The 27,015-nt window shown below is 45.6% G+C and overlaps 1 protein-coding gene across 1 annotated transcript in view; it reads right to left on the bottom strand.

Moving 5' to 3' along the window:
• Positions 1-2,845: 2,845 nt before the first annotated feature.
• The window catches only part of Sh2d4a (SH2 domain containing 4A), a 64,535-nt gene continuing 40,365 nt past the window's right edge, over positions 2,846-27,015 (bottom strand). Inside the window, exons 5-9 of the mRNA XM_045131147.1 lie at positions 21,502-21,613; positions 19,236-19,428; positions 15,042-15,172; positions 4,302-4,522; positions 2,846-3,550 (exon numbers count right to left, since the gene is read on the bottom strand). Coding sequence (XP_044987082.1) covers positions 3,458-3,550; positions 4,302-4,522; positions 15,042-15,172; positions 19,236-19,428; positions 21,502-21,613 — 750 coding nt within the window. The 3' untranslated portion in view covers positions 2,846-3,457. The remainder of the gene's footprint in view (positions 3,551-4,301; positions 4,523-15,041; positions 15,173-19,235; positions 19,429-21,501; positions 21,614-27,015) is intronic.

Raw genomic sequence — 27,015 nt, 5'->3', positions numbered from 1 at the left:
TAACACTGTAGAGAGTCAATCCCTCATGTAGCAAAGTTGGAGCTGTAAAATACAACAGAAGGGCTGGAGAGATGCCTTAGCAGTTAAGGCGCTTGCCTGCGAAGCCCAAGAACCCATGTTTGACTCTCCAGGTCCCATGTTAACAGACGCACAAAGGTGAGGCAAGAGCAAGGTCGCACATGCCCACTAGGCGGTGCAAGCATCTGGAGTTTGATTGCAGTGGCTGAGGCCCTGGCATACCGCCTCTCTCTCCCTCCCTCTCTCTCTCTCTTTGTCTCTTGCTTTCTCTAAAAATAAAATAAAAAATGAAAAAGATGCCCTAATATATTTTAGTGACCTATTCATCCATCTTCACTTTTTCATCCTCTTGATCCATTTTGTTCTGAATTGTTCCTGAGTTTTTTCCATATACAGGGGTAAGGTTTGAGCCAACTATGCACTTTTGACCTAGCTCAGCACTGCTGATGACACCCAGAAACATTCCTGTGCATCTTACTGGAGCAGATACCCAGGACGAGGGTGATTCGAGGCAATCTTGAAGGCTTTGGAAATACAGAGGCTAGAAAATGCGAGATAACATTAGGGGCAATGTCACTGATGTGGAGAAGAATGACTGAGCAGAGTGGTGGTTGGCACCAGCCTCAAATTCAGGTGTCCACCTCCCTGAGGTTGAGAACCTGGGCAGTACCCAGAGGGCAACATCACAGACTAGAAAGCCTTGGGCAGGAAGTCAGGATGCTGGGCTTATTACTGCAGCAGAAGAAGGGTCTGTGGCCGGGGTTGGCCACCACCTCAGAGCACACCTAAGATCAGACACTGCACCGTGTGAACTGAAGCTCCTGGAATAAAAGAAAACTGAATAGAATTCCAATCAATTTCATGTCCAGAGCTAAATTACCTAGGGTTATCTTTATCCCACTTATTAGACATTTATTGCCCACCTCTGTGTGACCTAAAATCCTTGTGACTTACCAGGTGCCCAGGTGAAACCTTTCTAGAATGTGCTTAGGGAATACCAGCTTTCACCAACCCAAAGGCTAAGAATGCCACCACATAACATCTGAAGCCTAGAGTGGAGATTTCTCCCTTCTGCTATAACCTGCCTGTTTCCACCAATGGATTTGACAAGTACCTTGGTTTGTGACCTTTTGCTCTGTAACTATGAAACCTTCAAGAATTTGTTAATAGATTGGACCGTGGAATTTAAGGTAGCCTGGATCTGTATTCCCTGGCTGTGGTCACTCATATTTTGCTCTGAATAAATGATCTGTTACTCTCTGTAAGGCCAGAGCTGCGTGACTTACTTTGACAACTGCTCGGACCATGGGGATCTAGAATAGGATGAGAATCTGGGCCTCATCACCACATTTCATTGAAATCCTGGATTCTGTCAACAATTCTCTTTCTCTATGTCACGTATTACTTCTGCCCATTAATTGTATCATCCAACACTGGGACCATCACTCTGTGTGTCAATTACCAACAGGACAAAATAGCACAGAGCTTCCACCCCCTGGTGATAGCAAATTGATTTGGTTAGAGTGTTTCCTGTTTTCTAAATTTTTAGTTGGATGCCACATAGTGCAAGTATATTTGGATACAACCATACGTGTTTCCTACAGTGTAATTTATGTAGAAGGTGGGGCTGGACTCTTCCATGTTTTCATAATTATCAATGGCTGTAGGAGACTCTGTACTATTCCAGTGAGTAACAGAGTAGAGCTTTAAGATTTCAGAGTTGGGGGAACATAGCAAGTCTCACCCAGTAAAAGACCTGCTTCCCTTCAGAAGCTGGGGTGTGACACAGGAAGGGACCCACCCAAGAGTACAAAGAAAACAAGGTGAGGAGATGGGGACAGAAGTCTCTGAGTAATGCCCTGATTGTTTAAAAGCTTAACACAAGCCACATAGAATCTTTCACAAAACCGTCCTCCATGATCTAAATGCAGAGGTTTTCTCATTAAGGCACACACCAGCTTCTACTTTGGTTACATTCTGCCCTGTGAAGTTTGACCCACACAACCAACAAACGGCGGGACAATTCTTTTTTCACTGAAAGGCGGTTTCAAAGAATGCTAACGGACAGACTTTAGCCTGAGTTATAGGCAAAACTCTATCATTCCAGAAAAAATGCCATCATGTGGCTCACAGACTCCTTGGTCCCTGTCCAGCATGGACTGGAGATGTTGGTTTAAGGGTGCTATAGGGCAGAAGACTCCTGGCTAAACCGCGTCCTATTTTTATTTAATTATGGGCATGGAAGACTGTAGCAACGGATGTGTATTGGCTTTCTGAAGCAGCTGTAAAAAATTATCATACGTTCAGCAACTTAAACACTCTCTCACAGTTCTGGAGGTCATAACAGCTAAAATGAAGGTGTGAGCAGGGCCATGTTTGCTTCTAGAACTCTGTCCTTGGCATTCCCTGCCTTATAACCTCCTCATTCCAGTCTCTGTCCCCTGCCTTCCCCTGGCCCTTCTTCCTTCTGCGCCTGTCTGTCTCTAAATCTCTCTCCTCTGTAAGGATGTCAGGCATTGGGCTTAGGGCCTACCCTGCCCCAGATCAACCTCATCTTTGTCTTCATCTGCAAAGACTCCATTCCAAAGAAGGTCACATTCGTGGATAGCAAGGCTAGGACTTTCGTGTATTTGGGGGGAGAAACAATTCAACGCAAATAATACTCAAAACAGCTCTTAATCTCTTCTTGTCCATACACCACTGCTATGCGCCACCTTACGTAACTACGTGTGATGTCCTCTTTTTCATGCACCTCCAGGTAGAGCCAAAGAACACAGAGCAAGCGTTCCCCCACCCTCCAGAGCTCCAAGGTGCCTGCCCCCCCCCCTCCCTAGAGTCCAAATACATAGTTCCGCACAGTTTGGGCTTCTCCTCCTTCATGGACAAACTTTCCCTTTACAACGTACACATGTAACCTCTGTTTTTCTGTCTCCAACACCGAGAGAAGGGGAGATGGTGCACGGATGAGCAAACTCTCAGTGAGGACATTTCCCCACACGACAAAGCCAAGGAGAAGCTCACCCCTGAGACCTCCGGAGGTCACACAAAGCAGGCACGCAGGCCAAAACTTAGGTCACAAAAGCTATTGATTCAGTAAAAGACATTTCCCCAAACGGTTCAGTTTCTTTGTTCATTTTGTCGTACGTACATTAAAGTCCTATCCTTCAAGGTCATATCCTTCATGTTTGGAAGCTGCAATGGCCACTCTTCCCCTTTCCTTTTGGAGTGATGATGAGAAAGAGGTTGTAGTCCCTTGAATTAAACTCTAGTGATTGTAGAGAAGAGAGATTTCCACAAGGACCCCGTGGACACAGCCATTCATCAGGACTGACTGTGATGTGGGGCGGTTTTGGCATCACGCACACACACGTTCATCTCCGTGGCGTCTATGCAGAGGAGAGACCAGCTGGCGGTTGCACGGCGACCCGGGAGGGAGCTGTCACTCAAAGAGCTCCAGGTAGTCAGGTGGCTGGTCTTGCTGACCACAGGGGTAGAGCAAGAGTTCCTTCCCCAGGGAAGTGATGGGCTCCTCCTGTCAGCCAAGGCACGAGATCAGGCTGGTTGTGTGCTGGGTGCCCTTGCTCCCTCCCCAGGGCATATTGTCCCTCTACCCTTAGCTTGTATAAACCTTCAGTGTTTCTTTAATCATCTTAAAAGAACTTCTTGGGCTAGAGAGATGGCTTAGCAGTTAAGGCACTTGACTGCAAAGCCAAAGGGCCCAGGTTTTATTCCCCATGACCCAAATAAGCCAGATGCACAAGGTGGTGCATGCGTCTAGAGTTCGTTTGCAGTGGTTGCAGGCATTGGCATGCCCATTGTCTCTCTCTCTTTCTCTCTTTCTATGCCTCTTCCTCTCAAAACTATTTATGTATATATATTATGTATATATAATATATACATGTGTATATAAACTTCTCTTCTGCACCCTCTCCCTTCCTCTAGAGCAATAGCTCTAACACAAGGCTCTTCTGAGATGTAGGAGTCTCTCTGAGTATATCAGGAGGAACCAGTTTCCGTGATAAAGGAAATGCAATTAAGATTCCTGGTTGTCAGGAGGAATGGTCAGACAGACACAAATCCCTTTATTATGTGTCTCCATCATTTTCCTTCTTACCTTTCTTTGTCTCTCTGTGCCCTGCTGTGCTGGGGCCAGAACTGGAACCCAGGCCTTCCCCCCATGCGAGGCCAGCACTCTATCGCTAAGCTGCATCCCGACCCGGCCTTTCTTTCTTGAAGCTGCTATCGACCATAACTCCCAAAGCAAATTAAGTTGATGACTTCACCTGGTGATACTCCACCAAATCAGCCAGGCTGGCATGCTGCAGCTGGTCCACGCCCAGGAAGCTGTAGGAGTCGGAGGAGGCATCTATGAGGAAATGCTTGCAGCCCTCCTCCGACAGGTAAGACAGGGCGTAGCCCTTGATCCTCTCACTGACTCGAATCAGAAAACTGCCTGGCACACCCGTGCTCAGAAGTTCGTTTGCTCTCTTCAGTGTGAGAATGCCTGTCGGAAAGGAAAGAAGCAGGTATTTCAGGCAGATCCTTTTGAAAACTCTCCTGGTAAACCCAGCTGCATGGGCAAACTTTGGTGAAAGGCAGACATTTTGTGTATTTGAGGTTTCTTAGGAATCACTAAGGTATCATGGTAGTTGGTCACTGGACAAGGACAGATTATGCAGGTAAATATATAGTGTAGATGATATATATATGTGTGTGTGTGTGTGTGTGTGTGTGTGTGTGTGTGTGTGTGTGTGTATAGTGTAGATTAGAGCTACATCTGTAGCAACATGATTTGCCCATAACTGAAGAGGGACTTGCAGGATGCCTTGACAGTGCTGTTGGGCATGTCAGATCTACAGGGGATTTTTGATAAACGCCCAGGGTTGCAGGATCAAGGTGGTCCCAGGTCTTCATCTCCCACTTTGGTGCTTTGCTTTGACACACTGGGCTCATGAATTTTCCCTGGAGTTGGTTGAAAATAAACTGCACATGTTCATTCCACAAAGAAATGCTTATATTTGGCTTAACTTATAGAAGGTGCATTTGTCTGTGGCACATCAGTGTGGTCTGGCTGGACATACGGGATAGCTGGACACTCTCTCCCACTCTCCTAAGCATGGGAGCTCATGTGTTGAGGATGAGAGGCCCCGGGGACCTCAAGCTGCACTGGGTGTGAAATCAAGCAGCCCCTAAAGTGTGCTCTGGATTGCTACTCACTTCTGTTTGTTTCCAGTCCCTTCCTCCTGGCTGTAGCAGGAGGAATAGGCAAGAAAGTCTGCTGACAAAAGCATAGTTTTCCCTCTGTTTCTCTCAGCCGCAGAAGCTGCTTTTCTACAACGGACCCTAAATACAACAGCATCTTCAAAGCGGAGACGCTCTCTTTTCTCTCCCACAACTGGACTCTGGCTCCTACGCAACACCAGAACTCTAAGGGCATGACGAAGGGCTACAATACTGCTGCCCCAAGCTGAGGTACAATCAGTGGCACAGCATTGGCTTGCATGGAAGACATGCAACACACACACACACACACACACACACACACACACACACACCATTTGTAACAAGTACATTAGTTGCAAGAGTCAAATAGGGTCTGGAGACATTGTGCAGTGGGTAAGAGCACTTGCTGCAAGCATGGAGTCCTAAAAGGGCCCAAGACGGCCTGAGTTTGATGCCCAAGGACCCATGTAAACAGGTGGGCCTGGCTGCACGTGTCTGTGACCCCGGTCCTGCAGGAGGGGAGAGACCAGAGAATCACTGAGGCTCAAAAAAAGATGGAGTTCTGCACTTTGTCCCAAGGAAATACATGGATGAATGTTACAGGAAGAACGCCTAATCATCTGCACGCATGACCCACACAGACACATACATGCACCACACACACACAAAACATACTATACATACCAAAAGGCAAGTCAAATGAGAGCTTGGGGCCCACAGTAATAGTTCTGCAGAAAGCCCACTGCGCTGAGTCACTGGTGGGGAAAGCCTGTCTTCTAGAAAGGAACAGTGTTCTCTGCAGAAGAGCTCGCTCTCCCAAGAGTAAATCTGCGGCTGCAGCCCTTGGTTTCATCTCCTCTGGTTCATTTGGAAGCCTGAACAAATCCAATGCTGTCACACAGGAGGAGCATTGAGAATAATTCCAACAAGTGCTTCGATGCCATTGGCACAATGTAATGAGGTTTGGACATTCAGAGGAGCTCTGCTGGCTCCTACGAGGGCAGTGAACACCCGGGAACAGATTTCTAGCTGCCCTACCTGACACCCACACTGGTGACATATTCTTGCTGCTGACCATAGCGTGTCTGTCCCAGATGCATGTGTCTTGTATGCAAAAGATGCAGGATGCCGTCATGCAAAGGGAAGGAACAGCAGGACTTGAGATGTCACATTCATTAGCAGTTTATGCATGGACCACAGAGGCTTAACACCCCGTGGTGAGAGGTGTGCAGAATTCTGATGCCAGGTGATTAAGAAATCCACATATGGTCTGGAGAGATGGCCTTGCAGTTAAGGTACTTGCCTGCAAAGCCAAAGGACCCAGGCTCAATTCCCCAGGACCCACATAAGCCAAATGCACACAGGGACCCAAGCATCTAGAGTTCATTTGCAGTGGCTGGAAGCCTTGGCATGCCCATGCTCTCCTGTCTCTGTCTCTCTCTCTTTCAAATAAATAAAATTGTACTTGTGCCACTTATCCATCTTTTTATTTAAAAAAAGAAATCTCTATACACAGCAACATTGTCAAAGGACACATCACTAATAGGCATCGATTGACAGGCCTGCCTGAAAGACTCGGTGGTCAGAATCTACCAGCCTTTCTTAGTGAGATCTACTGTTACCTATGCCCAGCTGTGATGGTGTTTGCCACTGTTGAAGGAGCTGGGGGCTGACCAGTGGCCAGCTGGGGAGGAATGGAGCAGCAAAACAGATGACAGGGCGCTTCTGTTCCAGGAGTGACCACCCCACAGAGATGGAGAGACTCTAACTCCAGGGAGAACGAGGCAGCCACCCACCTCACAAACAGAAGCTGTCACCACGGTGGCTCGTGCAAATGACCAAAGTCAACTTCCACAGAAGCTACGGGGATCTGCTCCCTGTGTAGCTTAAAATATAAATCAGTGTGACTATAACATCTAAAGGGCAGATTCAGTTATATGTGAGGTCAGCTAAGACCATCCACGGAATGTGACCGAGGAGACATCAGTGTCTGGGCACACCTGTATTTAGGAAAAGCACGTGTTCATGTTATTGCAGAGGAACAATGATTGGTCCAAGATGTGCAGAGCAGGGACAGGGATTATCTACAAACAGAAAGTTCTGGAAAAGTGCTACATCAGAAGGGTGTGTGTATGTGTGTGTGTGTGTGTGCATGTGTACTACGTGTATGCAATGCACGTGTGTATTCAGATGTACACGGGCTGGAGAGATGGCTTAGCGGTTAAGCGCTTGGCTGTGAAGCCTAAGGACCCCGGTTCAAGGCTCGGTTCCCCAGGTCCCATGTTAGCCAGATGCACAAGGGGGCGCACGCGTCTGGAGTTCGTTTGCAGAGGCTGGAAGCCCTGGCGCGCCCATTCTCTCTCTCTCCCTCTACCTGTCTTTCTCTCTGTGTCTGTCACTCTCAAATAAATAAATAAATAAATAAAATTTAAAAAATATTTTAACAGATGTACACGCCCTGTGCACCAGGTACAGGGGCCAGAGGAAGACACCCAGTGTACTGCATCACTCTTCTGCTTCATTTCACTGAGGCAGGACCCTCAATCAACGTGGAGCTCCCCACGTTTAGGTTTGAATGGCTGACTAGGGAGCTCCACTGATCCTCCCCGTTTCCTTCACATCTCCCACCAGGCACTACGGTTACGGGCGTGTACAGCCAAGCCTGGCATTTTACATGGATGCTGGAGAGCAGAGCACCAGAGGCCAGCAGCTAAGGCTGGTGGGCATCCATATACTTGGGAAACTCAAGGTCAGGAAGTAGAATAAGCAGGACGACCCTGTCAGTGGGCTACCCAAGGGGGCGTTCGCACTCTGATCATGTGCCTTGCAGCTGCTGCAACATGATGACCAGGTGCAAACACAAGATGAAGAAAAGCAAGGATTGTATTTCAGGGTCAAGACCACTGACCTGAGAAGTGGGGCACAGCCCAGCAGACAGGAAGGGATACAGGGGACAAGAACAGAAAGAAAGAATCTGTCTGGAAGAAACAAACCAAGCCAGCCTGCATGACAGAATTCAGAAGGGTCTCGGAGACAGAATTCAGAAGAGTCTCGGAGACAGAAGATGTTGCCTCAGCACTCTAGCCCCGCCCCCCATGGTTGCGCCCCTCCTCCCCAAGTTCCCATCCTGTGTGCAAATACCCCACCAAGCTACACCCTCTGTGGTTCCCGCTGTCCTGCATCCTTCTGAGTCGCTGTTACCTCCTGGGTTGACCTCCCAGCCTTTTAAGGGTGGGCTCTAAATAAATACTTCTGCAGAAGACAGTTTGGGCAGTAATTAACATCTATTTTACTGAAGAATGGGGTGCTTCCTGTATACGACACTGCTACCCAGAGCGATAATATTTCTGGTAGGGTGAGGGTAATGAAAAAGGGAAGGGCCAGCTAGCCAGGCTGGGTGAACTTATCCTGACACCCCTCCATTCTGACAAGCCACGGCACAAACACAGGGTGGCAAGCGCTGTTCTGGAATCTTCACACATGTTAGCTGATCTACTTGCTTTATGTTAATAACCATATGACATATTTATCATCACTCTCATTTACACAACTCACAACTAGGTATTCTGGACAATAAGTTTTAAAACTCCATGGGCTAGGGAGATGCTCAGTGAGGCAGTGCACCTTTTGCACAAGCATGAAGGCCTGAAACTGCCCAAGTTCAAATCTCCAGATCCTACGTAAAATACCTGGGTGTGCCGGGCATACTGGTGCACGCCTTTAATCCCAGCACTTGGGAGGCAGAGGTAGGAGGATCACCATGAGTAGTTAAAGGTCACCCTGAGGTTACATAGCGAATTCCAGGTCAGCCTGAGCTAGAGTGAGACTCTACCTCGAAAACAAAAACAAACAAACAAATTAACAAAAAAACCTGGGTGTGGCCACACATGCCTTTAACCCCAGTCCTACAGGGGAGCCAGAGACCTGAGAACCATCGGAGCCCCACAAGATCCTTAATCAGACCTTCATTATAGGAAGAAAGGTTGATGGCATAAAAATAGAAGAGAGAGACTAATTGGAAGGGAGAGGGTATTCTATGGAGGGTGGATTTGAGAGGGGGAGAATGCGGGTGGGAATTATCATGGTTTATTGTCTATACTTAAGGAAGCTGTCAATAAAAGGTTTAAAATAAAAAAAAATAAAAATTTTAAGGAGAATCTGGCTCAGAATAAGACCCAGTGGAAAAGAATGGAGTGGGACTCCTGACATTTTACTTTGGCACTGCAGGCAAATGACCTCAGCAGCAGACCAATGACCCCTGCTGCAGGTGAACATACGACGCTCAGAGAGGACACATACCTGTGCACACGCACAAGCAAAAACAAAGAGAAACAAATACAAGCTCCCTCAGTCCTTCATTCTTTTCTTTTTCACCTCTGGGAGTTAATATGAAAGACGAGCACATTCCACACTGTTGCGTACACGGTATAAGACTGGAAAGTCACCATGCGGACGGAGGGAGGGCGCAAACACAAGAACCGAGAGGGGGGCTGGGGAGGAGGCGTAGTTGGTAAGATGCTTACCGACAAGCATGAAGCCTGACTTTGGTATCTGGAACTCGTGTAAAAATTCTGGGATAGTGGTATGTGCCTATAATCCCAGAGCTGGGGACATGGAGGCAGGAGGATCTCTTGGGCTCACTGACTGTCGAGTCGAGCCTAACTGTTGAGCTCCAGGCCAATGAGAGAAGGATCTAAAAAAGTAAAGATTGGCTGGACAGGTGGCTTACCAGTTAAGGTGCTTGCCTGCAAAGTTTAAGGACCCAGGTTCAATCCCCCAGAACCCACGTAAAGCCAGATGCACAAGGTGGTGCACGCAGCTGGAGTTCATTTTCAGTGGCCTGGTGCGCGCATTCTATCTATCTGCCTTTCTGTCTCTCTGAAATAAATAAACATATATACTTTTAATGTGGATAAGACCTGTCCTTAGTTTGTCTCTGACCTTCACGCACACATACTCACCTGCGGGTACGAACACACATACACACAAATTAAAAAGAGAAAGAAAAGACCTAGGAGACTCAAGTTTATACCTCCTACTAATCCTTGGCACAAAGAGCACCTGTAATTGTCAACATCAACACTGAGCTGAACATTTAAAAGTGGTTAAGATGGGCAGAATGTGGGCAGCTGAACAGCTGTACTTGAACACAATATGGAAGACATAAATCAGGCCTCTGTACCTTGTATCTTATGCAAAAATGAATGAAAGGTTGGTTGTGCATCATATAATAAGCAAAAAAGCACTTAAAGAAAGAGAAGTTAACCTGAATCTCATTGAAATGGAAAAGAACCAAAAAAATTTTTCTTATGTGCTTGAAAGTGAAAAGACAAATCCTAGACTTAGAAGAAAATATAGGCATCTGATATGATTGTATTTAAAACTCCCTCTTCTGGAAAAACATCCAAAGATCTGTAGAACTGTATAGGAAACACCCATGTAACTAGCAAATGTTTGAGGGGTTCAGCCCCCACACACCAGTGCACACTCAGCAGTGATGACTCCTCTGTGGGCCCGAGGGGTAGGCGGGAAATCGGACAAAGTAACACCAAGGACTTGAAACTAAGCAAAGAGGCAGGAGGGAGGGCGCAGATGTTATATGAGCTTCCTGTGCAAGCAGAAGGGCCAGAAGGGCTTTAGACCACCCAAGCCCAGTCTCCTGAACCCACGTTAACAGCCAAGTGTGGCCATGCCTGTCTGTAGCCCCAGTCCTATGGGGAGTGAGGATGGAGTGATGGCTGGGGCTCAGAAGAGCAAGCTCCAGAATCAGTAAGAGATTGATAAACTATGGGCTGGAGAGATGGCTTAGCAGTTAAGTGCTTGCCTGTGAAGCCTAAGGACCCCCAGTTCAAGGCTCGATTCCCCAGGACCCACGTTAGCCAGGTGCACAAGGGGGCGCTCACAAGTTCATTTGCAGCGGCGGGAGGACCTGGCACACCCATTCTCTCTCTTTCTTTCTTTCTATCTGCCTCTTTCTCTGTTGCTCTTAAATAAATAAATAAAAATGATTAAAATTTTTTTTTAAAACAGAGATTGACAAACTGTCATAAGGAGAAATGGCTAGGAGACCTGATGGAGGGGGTGACATGAAGCAGGTGAGTACACAGGGCATTGTATCAGCACATACATGTGCATATACCACACACACACACGTGCACGTGCACACACACACACACACACACACACACACCTGCATAAAAACTTACAACCAGTCAAAATGTTGAGAACAAGTTGCTGTGAGTACTCAGAGCTAAATGAGACAGTTCGATCACACCCTGCCGGGCTTAAGGAACATCACAGAAAAAGAGAGCTAGGAAGAATGTCAGGGCCAGAGGATGGCAAGGAGTGATTGGGAAAATGCTGTCTTCTGGACGCTATTCAGCTCTTGCATTCATGTCCTCACAAGCAGCTGTTGCCACCTGCACATATTGGATCCATCAATCCTTTGGCATGGATGATGAGGGAGGAACAAAAAAGCATATTGATGTCCCAGTACTCACCAGAGTTAGATGCATAGAGTGATATGTGCATCTGGAGGCTGTTTGCAGTGGCAAGAGGCCCTGATGGACCTATTTGCTCTCTCTCTCTCTCTCTCTTTCTATCTCTCTCTCTCTCTTGCTCTCTCTTTCTTCTCTTCCCCATTTCTTTCTGTTTATGAATAAATAAATAAATGTTTTTAACAGGGAGCCGAGGGCCTGAAGAGATGGCTTAGTGGATAAAGATGGTTGTTTGTAAAGACTGATGGCCTGGGCTTGATTCCCAGTACCCACGTAAAGTCTGATGCACAAAGTGGTGCATGGATCTGGAGTTCCTTTACAGTGGTAGGAGGCCCTCATGCACCCATTTCCTTTTTCTCTATCTCTGTCTTTACCAGTTACCCAAGCTCAAGTGTTTTGTTATAGCAACAGAAAATGGACTAAGATAGGAGTCCATGAGTAAGTCCCCTTATGGGATTAGGAAGTCCAGGGAAAGTTGAGACTCACTGGTTCTATAAATGCACGTTGGAAAAGCACAAATTCTTGCTAAGACAAGAGCAGATTTGGGGAGAATTCGTAAATGTAGATGCTCAGGAAGATCTCAGCAGTTATTTCAGGATCTCTTTCATTTGCATATTGGAATTTGCATCATCCTATATCTAGGATTTCTGCAGTAAGAGTGTAATCTCCAGCAGGACATTAAGAAGCCACACACAGGGGAGATAACTCACTCAGGAAAATGCTTGCCTTAAAAGCATGAGGATCTGATTTTGATCCCTAGTTTTCACATTAAAAAAATAAATAAGCATAGAAGCACACATGTAACCCCAGCACTGAGAAGGCAGAAACAGGCAATCTCTGGGGTTTGCCACCTAGCCACCCTAATCCATTTAGATGAATTACAGGCTAGTGAGAGACCCTATCTCACAGGAAGCTGGAACGACACCCTGGGTTGTCCTCTGGCCTCCACATGATTTCATGTACACATGTACCAGCACATACATACATACTCATGAATACACATGTGTGCATGCACATGCACCCACAAATGATGGTCCCTTTGTAGGTTCCCTCTCTTCCATCTTGATTTCTTTACCCTTAATCTCTTTCTAACTCCTAGTAAGTCTCACCCCACCATGCATTTGTTCCTATGCTAGTGACCCCAACATGTCGCTTTAACCACTGATCCATCCATTTGATTGCCAAGGGGATATCATCTCATGAGTGCCTCTAAGACATTTCAAAACCATCCTATCAAATTAGCTCACTCTCTTCCTGCTTGTCTTCTCCCCTTCTCTGTATGTCCTTATCCTTGTTCATTCTCTCAACTGATGATTGCTCACCTTGCCCCAGCCACAAAAACCAGACGTCTGTCTTCATTTCCCTTGTCCTCTTCTACCAACTTCCATTATTACCAAAAGGGTGGTGAAGTGAAAGGAACCTTGAGGTTTTTAGTGCAGCCCTACTGGGTGTCCATAGCTCGTTCTTGTTGCTCCTGCTCTGCTGTTAATGTATGAAGAAGTAACAGACTGTTTGCTCTACCATGCTTTCTCCACCACGGTGAAACAGCTCAGAATCATAAGCTTGAGATAAAACCTTTTCCTCCTATAAGCTTTTTGTGGCTGGGTGCTTCTTCAAGCAATGAGAAGTAACTGCTGCAGGCTGCAAAAGCAGCCCTCAGGAGAGAGTCTGTCTCAGATGAGGCTGTGCCCTTCAGAAGTGGTTGTCCAGGCCACATACATGGAAAATTACTCTGTTTGTGTGCAATGACAGTGCTTAAGAGAGAGATAACTTCCACATAATTCAAACCAGGACATTTAGATGTGTGGTAAGTAAGAGAGTTTTACTTTTGCATTACAGTGCTCTTTGATATATATTTGGCCAATTAGTGCAATTCAACCACAAGCTTATTTATTTGTTTGTTTTGCAGCTCTGGAAAGAGTACTGATAAGTTTGAAGACTAGGCAAGTGCTCTGCAATTGAGCTGTACCTTTAGCCCTCAACCATGGATCTTCCAGAAGTGAACTTGGGGCTCCAAGAAGCCATTAACTTCCTTGAAACTCAAACAGAGAGCCAGTGAATATGAGTTGGGGAAGCTGACACCTCAATTAATTAGGCCTCTTGGGTCAAATGTAGAAATGATTTGCAGAACTTCTCAAGACCCACAAACCCACATACAACAGTAACACATACCTGAAAGAAAGGCTCAAAGCTATGATATTCTTAAGGATGACTAAATTCAAGTCCCTCACGTAAGAGATGAGGGAAATGAGGCTCAAACATGTTGATCTGCTACAGAAAAAAAAAAACTCGGGGAATACTGGGGTCTCAAATATCCTTCTGCAATCGACGGTGAAGGGTCATATCATATGTAGGAAACAATAGCTGCTGTGAATTCGCATCTGTAACAGCCATGTTGCATCCAGAGGACAACCTTTCACAGCCCTCCTCTCCATCCTCTGGCTCTTACATTCTCTCTATCCTCTTTTCCGTGAGGTTCATTGAGCCCTGGGATGGTTTAGATGACCTGAGTGATGATGAGCTCACGTCAGTCATTCATGCTTGACTGATGGTTGCTGAGAGAGAGGTAGTCAGGTTCATCAGTGTTACAGCTACTGAAATTTCCCACTCTGTGGTTAAAACACACACACACACACAAAAAAAAAAAAAAAACTTCCACCTATGGCAGGTAAGTGGTCCTAATTTAACTCAAAGGGTTCAACCAAAAGTATAAAAGTAATAGGGAGTAAGAAGGGGGGAGAAGTGTGTCTATAGGAGAAGGAGAGGTAAGTCAGGGTAATTTGGGGGAATAAGAGCAAAATACATCATATCCATGTATTAAAATGTCAAAAGTAGGAAATATAAGTTAAAATATTTAAACTACAAATGGTTTTCTGAGGTCACTCAACTAGTTAATAGAACTGAGGGTCATGCCTGACCTCTTGCCTGTTAAGCTCATCCTCTATATCTTACGAGTCCAGGAGGCACTCCAGGGAAAGAAAGGCAATGCCAATTTCTGGAATCACGACCAAGTATCCTCATGGGAGTCTCTAGGAAGCCCTGTTTTTCCCACCCACCCTGAGGTATTGTGTTTGTGGTGATGGATTAATGCACCGCACATGTAGTGGTCAGGACGCCACCAGCTTTCTAGCAAGCCTGAGAAGTCCACTCACCAAGAAGCCTGTGAGAAATCTGCTTTGAGAAGATAGTTTGAAAGAATCTTTTTGGAGCAGCACAGATAAGAGGAAGGTTTTAATCTTTCTTTCTTCCCAGGGATTGATCAGCACTGTTTCAGAGAGCATCAGAGATGGTCCCCACACTCACCGTGGAACCAAGGCGCGATGGTGTCAGAGTTTTTCTGATAACCTGCTCGGAAGGGGAGCTGCTCCTCTCTGAACCACTGGATGATGTCCTCCTGGGCAGAGCTTGATGCTGCCCTTGTCACACCCTGATTTCTGTCACAGATAAGACAGTTCACAAGTTAGGGTTAACTAATTTCTAATTTGAAATTATGTCCTCAAAAAGTGTCTTACGTGTGTGTGTGTGTGTGTAGCTTTCATATGCGTGGGGTCAGTGGAAATAATACACACATGCATGCACACACACATATGCAAAAACTCATCTGCATCCTTAGACATGACCAGTGGAGAATCAAAACTATTCAATGACAAAAACTGTATCTGTACTAAACATGTGCAGATGTTTTCCTTGTCATCATTCCCTAAAGAAATATTTTCATAGCATTTGCATTGTATTAGTCACAAGTGACCGAGAGGAGCTTTAAAGCACAGGACGCACGTGCTTGCTTTATACATAAACATTATACTATTTTGTATTAGGGGCTGGAGCAGCCTCACATTTCAGTATCTGCAGGGGGTCCTGGAACCAGTCCCCATGGATGAAACTGAGGAACAACTGGAGAGAGAAAGAGAGAGAGAGAGAAGGAATTATAAGAATTATATACATTTCCACATATAATTACATGGTCTGCTTCATGGGAGGCTGGACTCACAACACACCACCATCAAGCAACTCCTCAGGGGCAAAGACAGGAAGGAATAGAAACCTGCCATTAGCCTTCCTAGAGGCTTGTTACAGAAATGAGCCAGTGCTGGGTTAAATTCACATTTCTTGAAATAGGCATCAGGACATTCATTAACTTTCAATTAAAAAATTGAGAAAATAGCCTTGGAAAGTTGAAATGGACCCCAGCCCCATGTTCATGGAGGGGATGGACTTATAAACAAGAGGGATCCCATGAGCTAAGACCCCTTTCCTCCGGAACATTTTCAGTATTTGATTTTTCTCTCCTTTCTCAGTTTCTGCTAACCTCCCTGACTTGCTTTCTTCTCTCTCACACACTTTGAAGAGTTTTCGTTGTGATAAAAGATAGCCTCAGAAATACAAAGGAAAAGGAAGAGGACTGCTTGAAAGCTGGAAGGAAAAATAAGAAACTGAATCTTTTGGAAATCAAGTCAGAGTGAGAACTTGCGTTGTGGGTGAGTAGATTCCCACTGCAAAGGGCAGCACTGTGGTGTGATAAACACATTTCCGAGTCTGAGCACAACAACAGAGGTTGGAAGAGCCACCGGAACTTCCTTTAATGTAACGTAATATATACCTCTTCGTGCCTTTCTGGTACCGTATCCTACTAGAGTTCTATGTGCTATACACATAAGGTCTACAAACATGTATTTACATATGCATACATATGTATTTATTTACTATCCTTGCACTACATGGGACACATATGTTACATCTGGAAGCATGCATTCATATGTATATATTACACACGCTGGAGAAAACGTCTAATATTTCACTTCCCAAGGAAGCATACCTTGCAGACACATGAGGTTATATGATAAATTCTTATACTAGCTTACAAATTGTTGTTGTTATTGGTTTTTATTTTTTTTTTTCCTCCACATAATCCTTGGAAAAGAACAGAACTGCAGAGACTGCAGACAAGCCAGTGTCTGTCTTTCAGGGCTGGCTCCTGGCTGACCTCTGTCATCACTGGGTAAAAGAGCCAGGCTCAGCCCCTCCAGTCTGCCACACAAGAAGCCCTTCATGCACTACCTTAGTTGGAAAAAGTGAGCTGAGGACAACTGACAGGAATCCCCGCCCCCTTTCCAAGCCAAGTTCATTGCCATCAATCCAATACATTGTAGGATGGAGACATCTCAAAGGCCGTACTCCTGTGACACCCACAGAGACACTGGAGAACCAGAGGTCACGGCATCAACTGCCCCATCCCAGGCTCTGTGACCAGTATGCATGGACAAGCACACATTAGACAGAGCCACGTGCGGGAGTGAGGGAGGGACAGGAGCAAGTCATCCAGGGACAGAGGCCCAAGGAGAACATGGATGTCACCATACCTGTCCAAGTAGGACTAGAGCCCAGGCATGATCCAGTCTCACTCAAGGTGGACATCAGTAACAATTCCCCAGTACTTCCTGCTTCTTTCTTTTCCTGGGCCTGACATACCTGGACGGGCTGGCCCCTCCTGAGTCAGACTCTTGAGTCTACCAACCAATCAGATCTCTCCCTTACACACCTGAGCCGATGACAGAACTCATCCTAACTGGATATCTGACCCACCATTTCAAGTAGCCTAACCACACATGTAAACCTCTTGATCCCTTTGCTTTCACCTGGTACCTGGCTCTCTGGGCCCCTGGAAGCTCTCCCTGTTCCCGGCCTGACTGGGAAGTGGGAGAATTGCTTTTCTGCTGGGATGTTTTTCTGCCTACTTCCCATGTGTGCCTTGTTCTGGGGACTTTCTTGCTAACTATGTGTGCAGTGCTCTCTTAGCTTCCTCTCCTCCTATTGGATCTCAGTGTGTATGTCTCTTTTGGTAAGCAATCCCCCTTCCATGGGAAGGGAAGAATTTCTTCTTATCTGGGCACTTTCCTTCCTCATTTTTGGATGCTTTCTCACTTTGTTATGTGCATGATCTCTTTTTAAGCTCTGAGCCCTTTATTATCTCTGATCTATTATGTGAGGGTGATCTCGTGGCTTGGGTTCCCCTCTTCTGCTGTCTATGTGTGTGTGTGTGTGCACCCAGACTCTTCTCTATGAGGGCGATTTTCTTTCTCTCTTTCCTCCCCTTGCCAGCCTGGTTTGGAAGGGTACAATCTCTTTTTGGCTTGGGTCTTTCAATTAGCCTTTCCTGTAGATCCTAACTCTTCATAAATTAAGCCTCATAATTCATAATTTACCCTTCTTGGAGTCTGTGTTTTCAATTCTTTTCAATCATGAAAAAGAATCCAAAAGTTAGGGGTCCAGGAGCCTGGGATCTCCTGCATCATTACAGAATTGAATCCCTCCCTGGACCCAAAATCTTCACCAGGAGGCCCTTTGTGACCTGATTATGAGGCCCATTTCCTTTCTTCTCAGTTTTTTTTTTTTTTCTCTAAACTGTCACTTTATCACACATGATCATTCGTCTCAATATGGAGCCTTTCAGCTGAGTCAGTAAGTAATCAGGTCCACCCTTGGACTTCCTCTGAGGTCATCAGCCCTGTTTAAAAATAAATAAACCTTGGGGGCAACTCCTGGCTCCAAGCAAACAGAGGCTTTTGTTTGTTTTTCACTTTGTCATACTCCTCACAGAGAGGTACTTTTAGTTTTTAATTTCTGAAGGCAACGGCGGACACAGTCTGTTCATTCAACCATTAACTGATTTTAAACATTCTCATTCTAGATATCAGAATATTAGGGCTGGGGATATAGCTTTTCCGGATTCGGAAAACATGTACTTGGCTGTGTGTGTCAGAATGAGAACTGCCATCAACCCTGACTCTTCCCTCTGCAGTGAAAATGAAGTCCCAGATGTCACGAGGGTCCGCAAACCGCTAGAGGCACCCTTGATATTGAAGACCATCCCCGCCCAGATTGCTCCCCTTTCTCTTTGATGGGGACAGGTCACAGAAAGTCAGCTAACCGGATGCTCAGCCTCACCTCCTGGTTGGGAATACTAATTATAACCCCTGCCATGGGGAGGGGCAGAACCCAATCCCAGGAGGCAAGGCTGGAGGTAAGCAGACGCAGGCAGCTGGTCCTTTTTTGGGGTCACACATTAGTCTCTTTTTGTATGTGTGTTAGCATATGTGTGGACACACGTGTGTGAGGGGCGTGTGTCTTCATACATATATGTGGGCACGTGTGTGCACATGGGCGTGGAGGCCAGAGGTAGATTTCTGACATCTTCCTTAATCGAGCGCCACCTGCTTTTTTAAAAATATTTTATTTATTTTTATTCACTTATTTCAGAGGGGGAGGGGGAGTATGGGGGCACCAGGGCCTCCAGCCACTGCAAACGAGCTCCAGATGCGTGCGCCTCTTACGAAAGCACCAGCCAGCCGGCCCTAAGGATGGTCCTGATGTTGGGGATCCAAACTCAACTCTTTGTGGCAAGCACTTTCCCCACTGAGCACCCCCACCCCCCACAGCACCCACGTTGGTCGCTAAACAGCCCCTTTCAGTGCTAAAGCCAGGTCTGAAGCAGCTTACCCCAAAGGCTTCTGAGGTGGGTGCAGGAACTGGGGCTTGGGCGGAAGGGGAGGTCGTCTGGGCTTCTGTGGGCCAGCCTGGGCACTCTGCGCCCCCTCTCCACTCCTTCCTCTTTGGGATAGCCTCTTGTAGTCTTCCCTCGCTTGTTTAGCCAAGGAGCGTCTCCTCGCGTCGGCTGCTTTGGATTTTCGCACTAGACATAGAGCAGGGTTGGAGAAAGACCATCGTCAGCCCACGGGGACGGCGACCCAGCTCTTTCCTACGGTGCCCAACAGTGACTCTCCCTGACTGTTACCTGCGTTTTTGGAGGCTAACCAGTGCTCACTACGGAATTCCCTTGAGAGAAGAGAGGAAGAAAAAAAAAAAAAAAAGATAGCAGAAGTGGAGAACACATGGCATGAATAAATTCCTCTAGTTCGTGATACTAAGTAACCATCTGTACCCTGCAGAGACATGGAAAACGCGAGCCGAGTCACGTCTCTGACACGCTCATGCGCGGGGTGTGGTGTGTCCCAGGCCCCTGGCAACAACCACGTGCACAGGAGCACTCCATAGCATGGGGCAGTGGACAGGGTGAAGAGCTTAGTTTGCCAAAGGTCACACTCGGAGCTTACCAAATGTGAATTGGCCTGACCCTTCCCCCCAAAATGGATGCCAGCTTAGCAGTTAAGACACTTGTCTGCAAAGCCTAAGGACCCAGGTTCAGTTCCCCAGAACCCACATGAGCCAGATGCACAAGGTGGCACATGTGTCTGGAGTTTGTTTGCAGTGGCTAGAGGCCCTGGCATGCCTGTTCTCTCCTTTCCTCTCTTCTCTCTCTCTAACAAAATTAAAAAAAGTCTTAAAAAAACCCAAAAGGATGTTTAACCATAAACATGTTCTAGGAAATTATAATACATGTTAGTACATATAAAAGTGCCCCTACATTACCTTTTAACATTCCTTTACAAAATAAAGGAGGTTTTGTTGTTTTAGCCACATAGTGTTAAAGGCTTGCATGCAAGATACAGGAATAGTTTTATTGGGAGTATGTCTACTTCAGGCATTATTAGTCAAATCCTGTCATATTTGACTTCAAAGCGATAAGAAAAAATTTCATTATAGCAGGGGTTCAGTGCACACACCACAAGAAAGCCGTGGATTGGATCTTGCAAATATTTCCCTTTCTCGAAAATTATCATTTTAATGGCATTTGTTGTAATGGAACTGAAGACCAATTTAGAATTGTTGACACCCTGCAAATATTGTCCTTCTCTCTTGCTCAAGGTTACTGCTGTTGCCTTGAAATCCAGGACCTGTTTCTGAACCTCTCACAAGCTGTTTCTTCATAAATAAGATGAGACCTGCCCCAAGGGATGACCTCAGTTTAGTGTCTCTCCATGTCAGGTGGACACCTAGTCTTTTCTCGAGCCTGAATTCTAGCTGCCTTGCCCATCCTCTGCTTGGCCTTCCTCGCTGGGCATGGCTTGATTCTCCTCTGTGGTTTAGCTCTGGCAGTGCAAGCTGACTAAAGGGTCAGGGTTGAATCAGAGGCAAAACATAGATGGCATGATATCCAATCTGCCATTCTTCAGTTTAGACTTACATGGAAATTTCACACTGCACCTCATGAAAACACATGTTAGTGCCAGTTGTACTTAAAACTGTGTAAAACATGCATGCATTGTTGAAAAATTAGGGAGAAACCCAAAATAGAATAGTAAGAAGTAAATTTTTTTTTTTCAAGGTAGGGTCTCACTTTAGTACAGACTGACCTGGAAATGGCTATGTAGTCTCAGGGTGGCCTTGAACTCATGGTGAACCTCCTCCCTCTGCCTCCTGAGTGCTGAGATTAAAGGTGTGCACCACCACACTTGGCTTAGAAGTAAAATTCAAATCACTAAACTTAAATCCTACTTTCCAACCGAATGAATGTAAACATGTTAATAACCTCCCAGTTCCTTTCTTCATAACATCCTTTTAAAAGTAATGTTTTATACAATTTAAAATATTTCTCTTCTCCAAGCAAAAGAGGTATATTTTAAGGTACTTGAACATCCTTCCAAAGGGTGGTTTTCATAACTACATGCCCTCCCCCCAATCACATTACACTTTGATGGTGCAAAACCAAATCAGAAAGCCATTCTGAGCTTGCAAAGTAGCTCGTGAGCATTGGTGGGTCATCACAGACAGCATTTTCCGTGCTTCCCAGGCGGGGCACGTTATTGAGTGGCATGCCCAGCTGAGAGCCCGGCAGGCAGGCGTGCTGAGGCCGCTGGGCACTCACAGGAATCCTGCCACTCCGAGTCTTCCTTCCAGCTCCTGTACGTCTGCTTGGCTTTCTCGTCATCTGCTGCTTTTGCTTCTTCATCTTGTTTTTGCTTCGCAGGTTCTTTCTTCTGCACATAAGAAAGGAGAGAGACAAGCGCTAGTGAAGGAGTGTGACAGCTTTCTGAGAGGTCTTGGGCAGGAGGCTGTCTTTTCACTCTCTCTGGCCCTCCGCAGAGGCACTCACAATTAGCAGTACTGGAAACAGGAGCTGCTGTGACCTTGCTGTGGAAATCCAGGGCCCATTCCTGAACCTCTCACAAAGCTGTTTCTTCATAAACAGAATGAACGTTTCATACAGTTGTAGTGAGGGTTAACTGTTTTTCAGAAGTGAGTACCACAGTGCAAACGTAACACACAGTCAGAACTGAACAAGTGGCCCCTTTGTCAGACAGAGTACTTGGGTGCTTCAAATACACTTCCTGAAGTAAACACACCCTGTCTCCGCAGCACACACTGCTCTGCAGCAGCTGACGGGCTCTCCAGAATCACTGTCCATCTCAGCTGGAGTCCACATGTCCTCCAGCACATGCCCCCAAAGATTCATCTTAGGTGGTCCAAAGGAATATTTTTGATTGAAAAAGAAACAGAAAAAAATACTACCTTTAAGAAAGACAACCCAAAATTATAAAAGTTAATAATAACTTACAAAGAGAGATTTTTATTAAGGTAAAATGCACATTGAACAGAATTTACTATCCTCAGTAGTTTTCAGAATGATGTTTTTGTGTCATTAAGTGTGACCAAGGGACCCCTCTTAAACTAGGGGAATAAGCAAACCAAATCACTTAGGTCTAGAACACATCATGTTTATCTGGATGCAACCCTCTGAGAGCCAGTAGGAAGAGTGAACTTACCACTTGGTGAAGCAACGGAAGCCTTGATTAGCTAAGTGACAAAGCAGGCTAGGGGCTGGGATGATGGCTCAGTGGTTAAGGCATATGCGAGCAAAACCCGCAGCCTGGGTTCAATTCCCAAGCTACCCTTGTAAGCTGGGCACGTCTGGTGTTTGTTTTTCAGTGGCAAAAAGTTCTGGCACACATACACACGCATGCACTCTCACACACACTTGCAAATAAATGAAAATTTTAAAAGTAAATAAAGCAGACTGAATAGATCAGAAAAAAAAAAATAGACCCTACTTCCTTCTCCAACAAAAGTGACAAGATTATTTCTTTTGTGGTTTCTTATGCATAAATCAAGACTTCCTTGCCAGCCAAGTCTGGCGACACTTACTGGTAATCACAGCTACTTGTCGGGCTGAGGTAGGAAGATCAGAAGTTCAAGGGCTGTCTGGGCTACAGAGTGAGTTCAAGGTCACATGAACAGCCTAGTAATGCCCTGTGTTAAAAAAAGTAGGAGATGGGCTGGAGAGATGGCTTAGTGGTTAAGCGCTTGCCTGTGAAGCCTAGGGACCCTGGTCTGAGGCTCTATTCCCAGGACCCACGTTAGCCAGATGCACAAGGGGGCACACGCGTCTGGAGTTCGTTTGCAGTGGCTGGAGGCCCTGGCGCACCCATTCTCTCTCTCTGCCTCTCTCTCTCTGTCAATCTCAAATAAATAAATAAACAAAATATTTTTAAAAAATAAAAAAAGTAGGAGAGAGCTGGGAACATGGATCCATGGCAGAGAGCTTACTTAGCATGTGCAAGGCCCTAGGTTCGATTCCCTGTGCCACAAAACCATAAGACTTCTTTGCCATGAAAGCATGTCACCAAAACTAAAATACAAACCTTGATGTGAACTATTTTTGATCCCATAGGAAATCATAAATCACAGTTAATGTAGCAACACTTGATATAAGCTCTGCTTCAGATGTAACTAAATATTTGTGTATCTTGTATTTTTTTTTCTTACTTTGTTTTCCTGCCTAGAGACAAGCCAATTCAGTATAGCATAAAATCCAGAGAACAGCCTTTGGTTTGAATGATGGCTAAAAATCACCACCTCTTACTGAGGCTGGTAATAGAAAGGTGTTGCTAGCAATCTCCAAACTTAAGTAGAAGAAAAACATGTGAAAGTGGAATTTTCCTGTTGTTGTATCATTCTTGGGAGATGTGAATAAACATCTATAGTGACCTGAAAGGGCACCAGTGACAGACCAAAGAAAGGACTCTAGCTAAGACTAGCCTGGTGAATCAAGTTCACTCAGTTTATCCACAAAGAATGAATGATGCGAAGGCAACTAAACCACCCCAAAGCCTATGCCAGTGATGCAGGATTTAGTTAAGATCCAGAAAGAAAGCTAGCAGGAAAACCTAAACCTAAGTTCATGGGGGCGGGAGGGGGTGAGACAGCTCCTTCATTTATTCAGAAGATCTTTCTGGAGAAGAATTTGTGTGTGGGCTGGAGAGATAGCTTAGCGGTTAAGGCGTTTGCCTGCAAAGCCAAAGGACCCGTGTGTGATTCCTCAGGACCCATGTAAGCCAGATGCACAAAAGGGTGCATGCATCTGGAGTTCATTTGCAGTGGCTAGAGGCCCTGGCATGCCCATTCTCTATCTGTCTCTCTTCTCTCTATCTCTCTATGCTTGCAAATAAAGAAATAAATATAAAAAAATAATAATATGTATGTGTGTGGCGGGGTTGGGGGCAACACACACACACACACACACACACACACACACACACACACACACGTAGAAAACAGAGCAAGAAAGCCCAAGCCAAAAGATTCCCCCTCACATGTGGGGTCAGAGAGAACTAAGAGAGAGGAAAGGACTCACAGTTTAAATAGAGATCATATAAGTTGCAAAGCAAACATGATCACCCCCTGAAAAAAAACAAGGCAGGGAGTGACCAGACCCCCCCCCAAAAAAATCCTCCATCTCCCAGCCTGGCTGGGAAACACATGGAAAGCAGACTGGACAATATCCCAGCAAAAGGAAATTGATAAAGAGGGTTGGAGAGATGGCTTAGAGGTTAAGGCACTTGCCTGCGAAGCCTAAGGACCCATGTTTGATTCCCCAGATTCCACATAAGTTAGATGCACAAAGATGAGGCAAGTACAAGGTTGCACATGCCCACTAAGTGGCACAAATATCTGGAGTTTGACTGCAGTGGCTGAGGCCACGGTGTGCCAATTCTCTCTCTCCATCTCTTTCTTGCTTGCTCTCTCTAAACAACAACAACAACAAGAAGAAGAAGAATAAAAATAAAAGAAAACAAAAAAAACTACTACAGGAACCAAGAAGCTAGAGCCATGAGGCAAGAAGAAAAGCCAACAGAGATTAACATACACATACCAGGCCCATTTATGAAACAAACATCCTACTAGGATGAACCACATCATCAGACTCAGGTGTGTAAAGGAGAGACCTGACTGGTAGGTGTACTCAAGAGGCTGGCTCAGGTGTGCTAAGCCTGGAAAAAATCTGAAAAAGAGGCAGGAAGTTCTCACTGGAGTTGTCTCTTATAGCCATCTTGAACAAGACTAGATCAGATGTGGGTTCTAGTCCTGCAAGAGCAGACAAGGTGGAATCTCCTTGACCCTCTGTCCTTGGATGTCTGCCTATGACAAATGCTATCTTGTTCCTATGCTGTATCACCAGCACAGGTGATCACTAATGAGAGCTTCATCCCTGGAATCCTCTGCCCAACCTGCGGTCAGCTCCACTGAATCGTCTTCTCACCCTGAAATTGCTGATTGCTTATGTAACATTGGGGTGTGGGGCTTGTGAGTTTTTAATTTATTTTTTTAATTTTCTTTTTGTTTATTTTTATTGTTTTTGAGAGAACAGAGAGAGAAAGAGGCAGATAGAGAGAGAGAAAGAATGGGTGCGCCAGGGCCTCCAGCCACTGCAAATGAACTCCAGATGTGTGCGCCCCTTGTGCATCTGGCTACCATGGGTCCTAGGGAATCGAGCCTCAAACCGGGGTCCTTAGGCTTCACAGGCAAGCGCTTAACCGCTAAGCCATTTCTCCATCTCTTTTGTAAGTTTTTGACCTTCCTGAGACTAAAGGGCTAAGAAGGAATGTTTTTCATACAGGGGAAGAGATACATAACACACAAGTATGTACATTTGTTTATAAGTGACGAAAAAATACACATCAAACTAGGACTGTCCCATACAGAGGCTCACCATAAACAAGAAGTTTAAAAAGGCCGGGCGTGGTGGCGCAGGCCTTAAATCCCAGCACTTGAAGGCAGAGGTAGGAGGATCACCGTGAGTTCGAGGCCACCCTGAGACTCCATAGTGAATTCCAGGTGAGCATAGGCTAGAGTGAGACCCAACCTCGAAAAACAAAACAAAACAAAAAGAAGTTTAAAAATCCCACTGAAGGAAACATGTTAAGTGGACGAATTCAGGAAGTAGCTGGTTGATAGGTGATACTCTACTGTCCCAGGGCTACATTCGGTAAACATCCTTTCTCTCGTGAAGTGTAATTACATGGTCGAGGTAGGGAAGGAGACCAACTGAATGAGTTTCCTTTCTCCTTCCTCAGGTGCAGTGTAATTACATGGTCAAGGTAGGGAAGGAGACCAAATGAATGAGTTTCACAGAGTAATAGCAGGTGAGATCTGCCTCTGACCTTTCCGTTTATTCACAGCAGTTAGAAAAACTAAATAACTTGCTCTGAGCTACTCTCAAAGAGCTAGAAGCTTGTTTCATGGTCTTTGTTCTAGAGACCCGTAGGAAGAGATCTGCACACACGCAGTTTCTCCAGTGAGCTGCCGTTTCCTGGTCACGTCAAGCTCTTGACGGAGAGTCTTCGCGCCTTCAGCCCCCACTGCCCGGAAGACGCTTCTCCCACCCATCCCTTTCCTTCTACTCCGTTACTCCTCCACGTCCTGCTCCAGCCTTACCTTCTCAGAGTGACTTTTTCCAACCACCTCATCTCCCAGCATCCCTCCGCTGACATATCTTGCTTATCTATCATCTCCATTCAGAATGTAAACTGCCTAAGAGGAGAAACTTAATCTTAATTCAGGTGTCTAACATTCATGCTATGTTCTGCTGCCACATCAGTGAGCACTACGCCATAGGCCTACAATAAATGTGTGTTGAATGAATATGTGGATTGGCTTTCTCAACCATCATTATTTGATATGATTTCATCAGGACAGTGCTCTTGAAATTTTCCCTTCCAATCTTTTATTACTACTGCTTTAGAAAAAGGCATGCAGTCATGACTGGCAGGATTCCCTGCCAATACGAAAACCTCTGGATACCTAAGTTCCTTATGTAAACTAGCAGAGTATTGGCATGTATGTTATACACTTCTTCCTATATTCATTCAGTCATCTCATACTTCTTGCAATGTAGAGACTAAGTAGGCATTACATTGTACCTGTTCAGTATAAATGATTGTTTTTATCCAAAACTTTTGCTCCATGGTTTGTTGAATCCACAGATGTGGGACCCATGGATACAGAAGACTTTCTTATTTCATCATTATGCAGATGGGGACTGGAATTCCAAAAATTCTGTGTGATTTCTTGATTTCTCAGGATTGGAAGTTGTCCCAGCTCA

Source organism: Jaculus jaculus, chromosome 12 (assembly GCF_020740685.1).
Source record: "Jaculus jaculus isolate mJacJac1 chromosome 12, mJacJac1.mat.Y.cur, whole genome shotgun sequence".
Taxonomy (NCBI): Eukaryota; Metazoa; Chordata; class Mammalia; order Rodentia; family Dipodidae; genus Jaculus; species Jaculus jaculus.
The sequence above is the reverse complement of the archived record's forward strand: the minus strand, read 5'-3'. Positions and strand labels throughout refer to the sequence as shown.